This window comes from Sceloporus occidentalis, unplaced genomic scaffold (genome assembly GCF_023333645.1).
Source record: "Sceloporus occidentalis isolate IW3139 unplaced genomic scaffold, rSceOcc1.0.p SCAF_3, whole genome shotgun sequence".
Classification (NCBI taxonomy): domain Eukaryota; kingdom Metazoa; phylum Chordata; class Lepidosauria; order Squamata; family Phrynosomatidae; genus Sceloporus; species Sceloporus occidentalis.
In genome coordinates, this window is record NW_028316983.1 from 206,114,572 (window position 1) to 206,128,221 (window position 13,650).

The 13,650-nt window shown below is 39.0% G+C and overlaps 1 protein-coding gene across 1 annotated transcript in view; it reads left to right on the forward strand.

The window, feature by feature from the left end:
• LOC149317401 (uncharacterized protein C8orf34 homolog) overlaps positions 1-13,650 on the forward strand; it is a 116,498-nt gene that overhangs the window by 82,566 nt on the left and 20,282 nt on the right. The window contains exon 10 of the mRNA XM_089517428.1: positions 3,874-3,941. Coding sequence (XP_089373554.1) covers positions 3,874-3,941 — 68 coding nt within the window. The remainder of the gene's footprint in view (positions 1-3,873; positions 3,942-13,650) is intronic.

Genomic DNA, 13,650 nt, shown 5'->3' on the forward strand with positions numbered 1-13,650 from the left:
CAGAAAATTCAGAATGCCAAACAGTGGAGAAAAGTGTTTCACAAAATTAAGAGTCTGTATCAGGTCAGGTAATATGAGATATATTACATTGTATTTAATTATACTAATATCGTGCCTTATATATAAGTACATCAGGGTGGTATCCAATAACACCAGTTAAAACTGTTTAAAATAATTTAAAACAGAGTTTAAAACCAGTCAAATGTATAAGACAATTGAACACAATGTACATGTCGAGATCTGTATTTTGTCTAAGGTTATAGCAAAAAGACATCTTTCCTTGATGCTAGAAGGACACCAGCATTGGCATCAATTCAGTCTCCAAGTGGTGAAAACCATTGGGACCCCATAGGACAGAAGGCCATTCCCTCCTCTCTGGTGGGACACAGACGAGGGCCCCTCCAGCAGACCTCAGACTTTAAAGATCCTTCTTCAAGTCTCAAGGTCCCAAGGCATTTAGGACTGTATGAATTCAGAGAAGAAATGTACTGACGACCAGTGCAATTCTTTTTAAGCCAGTGCTATGTGATTTTTATGTGGATCCCTGCTTAACCCTCTAACAGCTGCTTTTCCCACTAACTACAGCTTCTGAATCATCTTCAAAGGCGGCCCCATGCATAGTAGTAATCTAATCTTGAAGTTACCAGTGCATGAAGTACTCTGTCAGCATTATCCTATTTAAGAAATGCCATAGCTAGGAGAACAATCAAAGTTGGCCCAGGCACTCTGAACTTTAGCCTAAAGTGACAGAAATGGATTTAGGAGTATTCTGATGTCTAATCCCTCATGGGGGATTCAGAAGCATTCATGTCAAATAACTTACCTCGACTTGAGAACCACCAATCTGGAGCCTTTTCCAGATTCAGGTTCCATTTGGTCCTCATCAGCCCATTACAGCATCTAAGCGTTGGTCGAGCACCTGCACAGCCGCATCTGAATCAGATGACAAGGAGAAGTAGCACTGAGTGTCATCAGCATATTAATAGCACTCAGCTCCTAAACTTCTAAAAGCATTTTAAAACTAGTTTCATGCAAACTGTTGTAAAACAGAAGCATATAATCATCAGATTTGAAGGGTCAATATATTATCACAATGTGAATTTACATCTCCCAAAAGAAAAGTAACACTCATAGTTTACAAGTTCTGGTCTGTAATCCTTTGGTGTTTCACAGGCATCATTAATGTGCCACTTACAGACAGTAGGTCTGTGTTGTATTTTTACAGCATTATGAGTTGGATTATATTATTCCAGCCGGATATTTGTAGGCATCTGTAGACAGTTAGTCCACAAACTGATTAGTAATTACTTTTGGGGTTAACAGTACCCTTATTCAACCATTTTAGTTCTGAATTAAATAAACTCATGGTGAGAAGAGGGAGGAATTAGCTCTACTGCTTCAGTTAGCTCTACCACTTCATTTGTGAAGAACAAAAGCCTGAAAAGGAAAGTTTCCTTTAGCTTGCTGTGCCATCTAGAACCCTGGAAAATCAGGGCTCTAGATTACACAGGGAGCCTTCACATTTAGAGCAATCTCTCTCCTTTAAATGGGGCTAGTTTGCTCTACATGTTTACTGTATATGCTGCTAAAGAAGCAAAAGCAAGTAAAATGGATGCAAACCAAATAATGCAATGTAAAGATGGCAATATGGGGGTATATTAAATTCACTGTGTTTATACATAAGTGTTTTATAAAATGATTCCCCCACTGCATTCATGTATGATGAAACAGTCTTGTAAATAAACTGTGACATGGACATCACATCCATTGAAATTTAAATTACTAATATCTTCTAAGATATGGTAAACTTCATATTTTTTGTTGTTGTCTCTGCCACCAGGTTGATTTTGACCTATGGCGACCCTATGAAAGAGAGACATCCAAGCCACCCTGTCATCAACAGGCCCACTTAGGTCTTGCAAACTCAGGGCTGTGGCTTCCTTGGCTGATATGCAGTCTTGCTTTTTTTACTACTTCCTTTTTTTCTACTGCCTTCCACCACACTATTGTCTTTTCTAGCAAGTCATGTTTTCTCCTGGTATTCCCAAAGTACAACAGTCTCAGTTTAATTATGCTGGCTTCCAGGGAGAGCTCAAGCCTGATTTGCTCTAATATCCATTTATTTGTCCTTTTGGCAGCTCAGAGTTTTGGCAGAATTCTTCTCCTTCACCACACCTGAAATGGGAAATTGCATATTTACCAGGCCATTTCTTTATCTGTGGAAAATTCATCAGCAGTTTTCAATGTCAAACATCCACACAAGTAACATATGTCTGTCAAGACTGGGATGGAAAAGAAAGAGGGTGAGGGAGAGGCCATGTCAACATACACAGAACAATAATATTTTTGCAAGTTTCTTAGATAAGAATAATTCAAGGAAGTACATCCATTGTAAACTCATTTCAACATATGTTAACATTTATCAGACAAAGCTGAAATCTTAAGTTATTTTAAGTTGTCAACAGTAATACAGTGCTACAAAAGAACAGAAAGATTTTTCTGCTCGTGATTATTAACAAGGATACAAGATCACTAGCAGACCATTAATATAGCTTTGAGGAATTCAGAAATGGATGTAGCCCAAAGGCCTACATGAATCTTGTAGGGAATAGTATATTCCCAGAACTCTTTGGACATGTAGTATCACAGACCTTTAGGATTTCTTTCAGATATCACAATCATGATATCTGAAAGGGCTATCTTAGAATCATAGAGTTGGAAGAGACCGCACGGGCCATCCAGTCCAACCTCCTGCTATGCAGGAAATCTCAAACAAAGCATTCCCAACAGATGGCCATCCAGCCTCTGTTTAAATACCTCCAAGGAGGAAGACTTCACTACACTCTGAGGGAGTGTGTTCCACTGTCAAACAGCCCTTACTGTCAGGAAGTTCCTCCTAACAGAATTATGGTCCAAAAGCATCTGCAGGACCAGCTATTTAATCCAGTTCAGAGTTACCTGAGTGATACCAGGAATCACACACTTTCTTCTCTTTCCATCTCTGCCATTGCTGCATGAACATGAATGGAATCTTCAACTTCCAGATTTATATGAACAGTAGTTGACAGGGGCGATTATCACATGGAGGTTATCGTGTTCTGTTCCTGTCCTGTCCTTCCCGCGCAATTGTGGGAACATTTCAAACATCGCACAGATCCCATTATTAGAATCATTGAATCATAGAGTTGGAAGAGACTGCTAGGGCCATCCAGTCCAACCCCCTGCCATGCAGGAAATCTAAATCAAAGCATCCCTGACAGATGGCCATAAAGCCTCTGTTTGAAGACCTCTTCAACTTCATTAAAGCAACATTGGCCAGCATCTTGTATTAAGGGAAGTTTGTGTTACTGCCATGCCACTTTAATGGCGGGTTAATAGTGGGATCAGTGCTACAGTTTGAAAGCTTTCATGCTATCACAGTCACAGACAGATTAATGATGGGATAAGGATGGGGAGTGAGGACGTCCCTATCCTGTCTCTGTGTGATAATCTCCTTAATCTGTAGTTAATACAAGCTATACTCAAATTATGGTTTAGTATCCTGACTTGCTCATTAACTATAGTAAAAGCTATAGTTTTGTGAGTTCTAACTCACAATATGATACTGTGGTTAGTTTTTTTACAATGGAAGAAGAAGCTGTTTATCTTTACCACACAGTTGCTCTTAAATGTTCTTTATTGGTTGGAAGAATATTTTACTTGTTTGTTTAACAACAACAACAACAACAACAATAATTTATTTATATTTCCAAAAAGATCAATGCAGTTTACAAAATTACATAAAAACACATAAAATGCATAAATGATTTACACACACAAATAAATAAAATGCCTAAACAGTACATAACATTTGTTTGTTTTGAATCGTATCAGTGCTTGGAGCAGAAATCTCAATGGAAAGCAGTGATGAATTGGAGAATGTACCCCAAGCAGTTGAGCAGGTAAGAACAAGAACGTTATGAATGCTACCTTGAGTACTATGGATGATTGCAGAGCATAAAAATAATCCTTTCTTGTTAATCAACTACAAATTTGACCAGATGAATTATCTGAAGTACTACTTTTGGCATACATTTGAAGGGTACAGTACAAGCCTACATATCATATTCCTTCTCCTTTAGATCTGGAGTGTACCTTCAACAAAAATAGTAATCGAGTTCAGTATATATTAGAGTCAAACTTTCAGAATTAACTAAAGTAATATGCAGTATGAATAAGTATCAGACCTTATGTATTAAAATTTAATTTTACTATTGCTGGACCTTAATTTTTTATAGCTAAATTTTTGACGTATAATAAGTAATGTAATATATGGGCATCTATAGGTAAACTTTTAATTCACTTTAATTATAGAGACTACATCTGCTTAACTCTGTATTTGAGATCAACTGTACTTAAACATTCTGACCTGTCATGTTCATACTCATTTTTAATATATACAGTTGGTCCTTGGTATCCATTAGGGTTTGGTTCCAGGACCCAACGTGGACACCGAGATCTGTGGATGCTCAAGTCCTATTAAAAACAATGGCGTAGTAAAATGGTGTCTCTTATATAGAATGACAAAATCAAGGTTTGCTTTTTGGAATTTATATTTTTTGAATATTTTCAAGTGGTGGATTGTTGAATCTGTTGGTAAAAAAAAATCCATGGATACAGAGGATGACTGTATATATTATATGTTTAATAATATTCCATGACATAAACATAGTGTGCTAGCGTTAAACCGCTGTGCCATAGTAAGCAAACTAATCTATTTTTGTTATTTTGCTATTAGCACTAGAGTATGTGCTAGTCTCTTCAGAACAGGTACTCTTTTCTACAAGGTGTTTTACTACAATGAAGACAGTTATATTTTATGACACATCTTGTACTCATTTGGGTCTCCCTTGATTTCAAGAACTTAAATAAATTGTACTGACACTCTTTTATCAAAACAAATTCTTATAACAGCTTCCTCACACTTGTTAGCATCAAAGAAATACTTAATTGTGTGTTAACTTTGTCCATGAGCCACTTAGTTCATCCAAGCGTATTTTGCAGTGTATTGCAAAATTTGAATTGGAAGCATACTGTCTGGGTGAGCTAGAAGGAACATGAGAAATGTATTTCTGGTTCTTTAATATGCATCCTTCATACCTACAGTACATTTTAACTCTGGATTCTCATGCCAAACTTACTTTGTTGCTAACAGAGAAGATCAGACTTTTCTGTTTCCCTTCTGTTTGTTTATATTTTCAATTTATCAGTCCATACCCAAAATAGAAAAAGAAAGCTATGATCAGACTCCCAGAGCCATCAGGGGAATACCAAATTAGATTAGAGCAGCAGAACTGGGGAAAGAAAAACACTTTGCCGCTTTGCACATTCCACTCCCCATAAGCTGCTGTTACTCACTACTAGTGAAACTCCCTGTTTTCAGTTGTGGGGGTAATCGTTTCAGGAGTAATTTAGATAAGTGGAAATGAAGATGGGGACTACATTTCCTTTTGCAAGGCCTGCAGTCCCAGCCTAATTCAGGAGAGCCTGTGTGGCTGTGGCTGCCTTTCAGATAAATTGAAATGTTGGGACAAGTCTATTTTGGCACACAGTTTTGTTTTTTGGGTGACTTAAACTAAAATGTTTATCCTCCACTGCTTTTTACTTGTTGGCACATAAATATTATATCCTCCTCAATTTTACCATGTCTGCCATTCTTTTTATCTTTTATTTGTGATATTGGTATGCATGATTTTTGTTGTTTTGAATCATTTTTATCTTAGATTAATGAATGAAGAAGGATGTTTTCTATGAAATATCTTTCTTTCACTCTGTGAGGAATACTGTTTTCAGCCTATCACTGCTTTCTTCTTCTACACTTATTGAGTAAAAGATTTTGTTCTAGACTTTAGAAAAATCAATGTAGATATTCACATCGGGGGGGGGGGGGATCACATTTGGAATGGATGTGATCCAGAAGTACAGTGATGTCATAAATTCTGGAGTTCAGGAGTGATTATTCTTGATCTATCAACTGAGAAAAAGAAAGAAGTGCTAAGGCAGGATTAAAGCTGAATATTAAGAAAACAAAAATAATGACTACAGAAGAACTACATGAATTCATCCTAGATAATAATACTGTGGGCCCTCCCCTTATGCGGGGGATCCATTCCAGACCCCCCATGTAAGGGAAAATCCGCGTATGCTCGCACCCCATAGGAAACAATGAGGTATGTGTATGTGGTGGCAGCACAGCATGTGTGCCATGGGCATTTGCAGCATTGTTTATATTGTTGCACGGCTTCTGTGTAAGCAGGAAGCAGCGTATAGTGTGCCCGCGTATGGTCCGGGCGCATTGTAAAATAGAAATAGTCAATACTTCAGACATAGTTCTACAGAAAATTGATTGCCTCCTGGGGAGCTTCTCTTTGGACATGTAGCCTTTCTCTGTTCAGTAAGTCTGCTCAGTAAAAAAAGGTATCAGAACTGGGAATACTTTTAAAATGTTAATCACTCTCAGCTATTCTTTGTATTTTTGTATGACTGAGAAGACCAGTGTTCATTTTGTGTTTGATTGTAAAGAAAGAATAGATACAAGGAGATAAACTGAAATTGTAAACAATCAGGAGAGAAGAAATAAAATTAGAGGGACTTGGAGAACAGGTATGGAGGAGGTGATGATAAATATCACAGCGGGATTCAGTTTTCCTTGGTTTTTTGGCTCATTTCCAAGTATGGGCATGTTTCTGGATTTGTTGATCAGTGTAGAATGTTATGTTGGGGGCAGTGAGCTTTTCATCTGTTCCATCTGATGTTGTGATACCAAGAAGTGTTATAGCAGGAATGAACAACAACTACCAGGCAGGGAACCACTTTTCAAGTTTGTCAAATGTCCAAAGGCTAAAATTTTGTTTAAAATATAAAATAATGGGGAAAAAATAGATTAAGACTACCCTCCCATGCTTGCTTAATTATTAATGTTTCCTTTAAATATAAATGAACTTTAAATGTGCTTAAATTAACTTTGGTTAATATGGTATCAGTTATATGATATTGATCATTGTAACTGAACTAAAAGGAAGTAAGGGGTGAAACAAATGGTCAAAAAGAGCTGGCTTCCCGGTGGATTGGAGGTGTGGCATTCAGACAGCAGCATGCCCCCAGTCTGCTGGGAAGCTGCATGGTTGACCGCACATGTGACAGATCCATGGTGTTTTGGTGGTGCAACGCTTAAACACACTGTGCCGAAGAAATACTGAAAAAACACCACCACAGCAGCAAAGGCCCTTTTCCCAAGGCAGAAAGGGTTGGGGGCATGGCATGAGGTTGCAGTTGCTGCAGCGGTAAGGACCTGCCATCTTTTTCACCCCAACTTGATTACCTATTTGACTTTAGTTCATTTTCCCATTATAGTGTTATTTATCATTAACTACTATGCGTTTAGTGATTTGCTGCTGCATTTTGACAGCCAATTGCTATGTCATTTTTTTCTTTTAAAAATTAATAGTTCTGAGGGGACACTGAATAGGTTTGAGGCAGCATGCAACCCACTGACCACACTTTGCCCAGTTGGCATCTGTTTATCTAGCTGACCTCTGTTGACTCCGTGCATGATTTTACCTGTACAACTTTAAATATATTTAACAAGCCTATAATTTCCTAGTGTTTCTTCTTGATTTTAAAAAAAATTATTAATTTCCAACTTCTGATCAAGGAGAATGTAGCTATTCTCAATATCAAAAGGGAAAATAACAGGCAAATGATAGGGAAATATTGTTTCCAGTTTGTTTTTCTAGATTTAGAACTCTATTTGATACTTTATAGATGATATAAATATCTGATACAAATATAATATATAAAGGCCAAGACCTTGAATAAAGGATGGAAATGTGGAGGTCTATATATGCATTGGGGCCTTTATTTTATCTCCTAAAAAGCAGAATATTCTAATAATAATGCACTTACTTTTGAGCTGTGAATTAGGTTGCACATTTTTTAAATGTGGATGTTTCTCTTGTATGCATGTCCTTATTGATGTATACATTTGACAATTCAAACTGCTTGTACAAAACAATCTTAAAAATCCCATAGAAAAATCTCTTCTCTATACCTCATTTAAATTTCACTGAAGTCAGTAAAGGACAGTAGAAGCCTTCCGAGAGGGAAAATTTCCATCTAAATTAAAGTTAGCAGTGGTTAAACCACTACTGAAAAAACCCTCTCTGGACCCCCTGGTGAGAAATAATTACAGACCAGTCTCTCTGTTACCATTTTTGGGCAAAGTGATCGAGAGAGCAGTTGCCTTCCAACTCCAATCTGTCTTGGATGATACCGATTATCTGGACCCATTTCAAACTGGCTTCAGAGCAGGCTATGGAGCTGAGACAGCCATGGTCGCCTTAGTCGATGATCTCTGTCTGAGTGCCGACAGGGGAAGTGTGACCTTGTTGGTGCTCTTGGACATCTCAGCGGCTTTCGATACTGTCAGCCACAGTATCCTTCTGGAACGCCTGAGAGAGTTAGGAATCGGAGGCACTGCGCTCCAGTGGTTCCATTCCTACCTCTCGGGTAGATCCCAGATGGTGAAGCTGGAGGATGCTTGCTCCTCTAGGAGGGAACTGACATCTGGTGTCTCTCAAGGAGCTATTTCATCCCCATGCTGTTTAACATTTACATGAAACCGCTGGGAGAGATCATCCAGAGATATGGGATGAGGTGTTACCAGTATGCCAAATATGGTTCTCTATGTCTCTGACCGACGCAGTGTCTAAGGACGTCATCTCTCCTCTGAATGCCTGCTTGAAGGTGGTAATGGGCTGGATGAGGGAAAACAAACTCAGACTGAATCCAGAGAAAACGGAAGTACTAGTGATAGGCTCCCAAGTTTCAAAGAAGGAAATTTGTCAACCTGTCCTTGACAGGGTCACACTTCCCACGAAGGACGAAGTTCACAGTCTAGGAGTACTTCTGGATTCATCCCTGCAGTTGACATCTCAAGTAGATGTGACGGCCAGAAGTGCTTGCTATCAACTTCGGTTGATACGCTGACTGCGACCCTACCTGGACCGAAGGGACCTTGAAATAGTGGTACATGCACTGGTAACCTCTCGTCTAGACTTCGGTAATGTGCTCTACATGGAGCTACCCATGTACCAAATTTGGAAGCTTCAATTAGTACAAAATATGGCAGCCAGACTGGTCACCGGTTCTTCAAGGTTTGACCATCTAACACTTATTTTGAAAGATCTTCACTGGCTCCCTATTAGCTTCTGGGCACATACAAGGTGTTGGTTATGACCTATAAAGCCCTATATGGCTTGGGTCCGAGTTACTTGCTGGACTGCCTCTCCCCATACAATCCGCCCCGCATCCTTAGAACATTGGGCAAGAATTTATTGGAAACTACAAATCCCAAATATGCTTCCACTTCACAAAGAGCCTTTTCAATAAGGGCTCCGAGACTGTGGAACAGCCTTCCTGAGGACAACCGATTGGCACCCTCACTAGAGATATTCAGGAAAGCAGTGAAAACTGAACTATTTCACCAAGCATATCCAGATATGTTATAAGATAATGACTGACATGCCCCTGAATGAGATGCTGCTTATTTGCCAATTGTACTGTATTGTGTATTGTATGGTTATTCTTAACCATTACTTAATATGTTGGATCTAATCTTTATAATTGGTTAGAGAATTTTAATTATATGTAATGTGATTTTATTAGTCTGTAACCCTGCTTCGATCCAATTGGGAGAGGTGGGGAAACATAAATAAAATTATTATTATTATTATTATTATTATTATTATTCCTTTCTGGGGAAAATGAAATGAATGTGAGAAAACATGCCCTTAGGTTTAGCAGTTTAGGTCTAATTGAAGATGGGGATTAAAAGTCTAACCCATAAGTTAGACAGAGAACATGGGCTTAGAGGAGTGTTTGAAGGAAGGGATAATTTACCAAACAGAGATGTGTTTGTATCAGAGCTTGGAAAATAACTTTTTATATTACAGTTCCCAGAATCAACCAGCTAGCAAGTGCAAATATCCAGGTGGACTGGAGGATTCTCAGAGTGACATTCATAAACTCAAAGAGTGACATTCATAAACTCAAAAGTCAATTAGTCTTTGTGTTAGTTACCCTTTATATACCCATGCAATTTTTCATAAAGCAAGGAATTTTTGGGGGGGGGGGGGAACACACCAAGATTTTTATCTTCCAAATTACAGTTGTTAAAAACATGTAACAATGTTCTACCTGCATTATAATGGTGCATGCAGTTGTGGAGACTTTTCTGCCTGCATTAGCTTGAATCATAGTTTGGAAAGACCAGCACAGTATGTTTTTTTATGTAAGAAAGGAACTGGCATGCTGCCTGCCATACAGAGCAGAAAGCTTGTAATTTCAATTACATGGCTTTTCAAGTAGAACAGACCCTAACATTGGACATAGAGATTAAAAATAGCTGCCAATATTGCAACAAAGCTCTGAGGAGGATTATTATTTTTAGATTACATTTTTTAAAAAGGCTGGCTCACAACATGTGAATGAACAGATCATGGAGCAAAAAGACTGAATGGTGAACTCTGAAAATGAGTAATAAGAAGAACTCTGGGTACAGAATATTTTATTAGTTGCTCAGACAAGAATTAGTCTTTTTAGAACCTCCTTGGTCATATTCATTGTATCATGTAAAATATTTCACCATATCTGAGATTACTGTACAAACAGTTCCATTTCAAATTGATTAGATGGAATTGCTCATCTGCTTATTAAAGACTTGTGAAGAGTTTTCTTGGTTGCAGAATTATTTCATAAAACCAATGGGAAATATGCAAAAATTAAAAGCTCATTCATCCAGTTTAACTATATTTAATTCTGACAGGAATGTATTGTTAAATGGAATGATGCCGTCTATTATGCTTACCATCTATTGCTTATTTCCTCTTTTAAATTTTTTTAGTCTGGAATAAATCCCTTTACAAGCTGTGTGCTGTTATCATCTGAGAACCTCAAAATCAGAGGTGTGCTGGTGCTACATGTATACATCTACTCTGAGATACCTTTTTTATTATTACACAAGATCATTTAATACCTGTACAAAATTTGTTTTTTCTTCTCATATAAAAATGGTAAGAGACCGTGTGTTTCAAAAATCTTTAGTGGGGGTGATTATATACAGAAGGAGGATTGATCCTATGAAAGATATAAGGATCTATATTCCCAAAAGTTGCTGGTTTATTATGTTATTTTTATTTATTTCTGGGGAGCACGGGTTCAGAGTCCAAATACAAGAGAAGAGCTACTTTTTCATCTCTTCAGATTTCTCCTGTGGTAATACTACTCTGTGCATCATCCATGCAATATATAACATTGAAGACAGGCATATTATTATTATGACAGGAAAGCCAATAAACCAAGTTCAGATTCCTCCACAGATTCACTCTAGGCTCTTGGATTAAGAGCTCCTCTTTCTCCCAAAAGCAATAAAGCCAGTATTTCAGTTATGACATACAGAATAATAAAACAACATAAGTGCATGAAAGAGGAGTGCCATTTCACTGAGAGAAAAGGGAAGTCCTGTTCCTGTTTCAAAGGGTGTTTGACCTAGATTTCATCGACAGTTTTAGTAGCAGTAAGAACACCTGTCTGAACTCTTCTGATCCAAAAAACTTCTTTTTGAGTCTCACACAGCTCAAGTTTGATCCACACAGCTCCAAGTTTTCAGAAGCAGAGATCCACATGCATTGGTCAAGTATGCAAATATGCATTTAAAGTGACACTACATTCACCACTCTCCTTCTTGGTTAGTGCATAATTGTCTGTCCCTGCTGAAACTGGTGGCAGTGCAGCCTGCCTGCCATATCAGCAGGCTAGCTATCTGTAGTTTTGAGCATCCATGGTGAGCCTCACCCCATATATATTAATGGTAGCACATGGACACAGCCGCACAGACGTGAGCACGTTGCCATCCATAGTCTTATAAGGACTTGAGATCCTGCTATATTTTGCATCCACTGGGAGAGGGAACCAAACCCCATAGATATGGACAGCTGGCTGCTAATTTGGTTACACAATCATAAATCATAGAAACATAGAATAATAGAGTTGGAAGAGACCACGAGGACCATCCAGTCCAATGCCCTGCTATGCAGGAATTCTCAGTCAAAACATCCCTGACAGATGGCCATCCAGCCTCTGTTTAAAGACCTCCAAGGAAGAAGACTCCACCACTCTCCAAGGCAGCATATTCCACTGTGGAACAGTCCTTACTGTCAGGAAGTTCCTCCTAATGTTGAGGTGGAATCTCTTTTCCTGTAGCTTGCTTCCATTGTTCGGGGTCTTGTGTTGTATAGCATAAAAAATGTTTACTTTTGCATGTGGAGATAATGCTGCATATTTCTGATAATGTTGCAAGTTTCTGTTGGCCTGTGTGTGTAAACTTTGCTTTTGAAAAATTACATTAAAGCCACGGATGGAACCAGTATGTCAGAACAAAAGAGCCCTGCTCTTATGAACAGGCCTGTCTATTCCCACGGTAGTAGCCCAGTTTCCTATTGGAATCTCATAAACAGCATAGGTACCACCCTGTGGTTCATGGTCCTCAGTGCTGGTATATAAAGTTATCATGTTTCTGATACTCATGGTGGATGGCAATCATAACTCTTGGCAAGACTGAATCCAGACAAAATGGAGGTGCTCACAGTAGCGTCCCCGAAACCAGGAATCGGATTGCAACCTCCGGTTCTAGGCGGGGTCACACTCTCCGTCAATGACTGTGTTCGCAGTCTGGGGGTGCTCCTTGATTCGTCGCTCCTGATGTCAAATCAGGTAAATGCGACAGTCAAGAGAGCTTGTTATCAGCTTCGGCTGATACGCCAGCTGCACCCTTTCGTGGAAGTAAAGGATCTTGAGAGTGTTGTTCATGCGCTGGTAACCTCACGTCTAGATTTCTGTAATGCGCTCTACATGGGGCTACCCTTGTACTTGGTCCAGAAACTGCAACTAGTACAGAATATGGCAGCCAGAGTAATTTCCGGAACATCTAGGAGAGAACATATTACTCCGGTCCTAAAGTCCCTCCACTGGCTGCCTATTAGTTTCCAGGCTCAGTACAAGGTGTTGGTTATCACCTTTAAAGCCCTAAATGGCTTGGGTCCAAACTATCTTCAGGACCGCCTTCTCCCCTACAATCCTCCCTGCACACTCCGCTCCTCTGGGAGAGGCCTACTTCAGCCACAAAAATCTAGGCTCTCGGCTACCTCCCAGAGGGCATTTTCCATCGTCGCCCCCAGACTGTGGAACGGCCTGCCGGATGAGATCCATCTGCTTACATCCTTAGACAGCTTTTAAAAGGCTGTTAAGACGGATCTCTTCCGGCAGGCCTTTCCAGAATAGCCAACCCGGCCTCAGGAAGCTCCCATAAAGAGATACTGCTGCTCCCATTGATCACTGTTGTATTGATTATTGTTCTGTTGTATTGTTTTGTTGTTTGACCCTTCGGTCAGTTTTAACCTATATGGTTTTAATTCTTTGTTAGATTTAATACCTTTTTAAGGGGGGGGGGAGGGTATCAGGGATTTGATATGTTGTATATTTTTAACTTGTTAGCTGCCCCGATTGTTTTCAGAGGGGTGGGATACAAATAAATTTTATTATTATTATTATTAT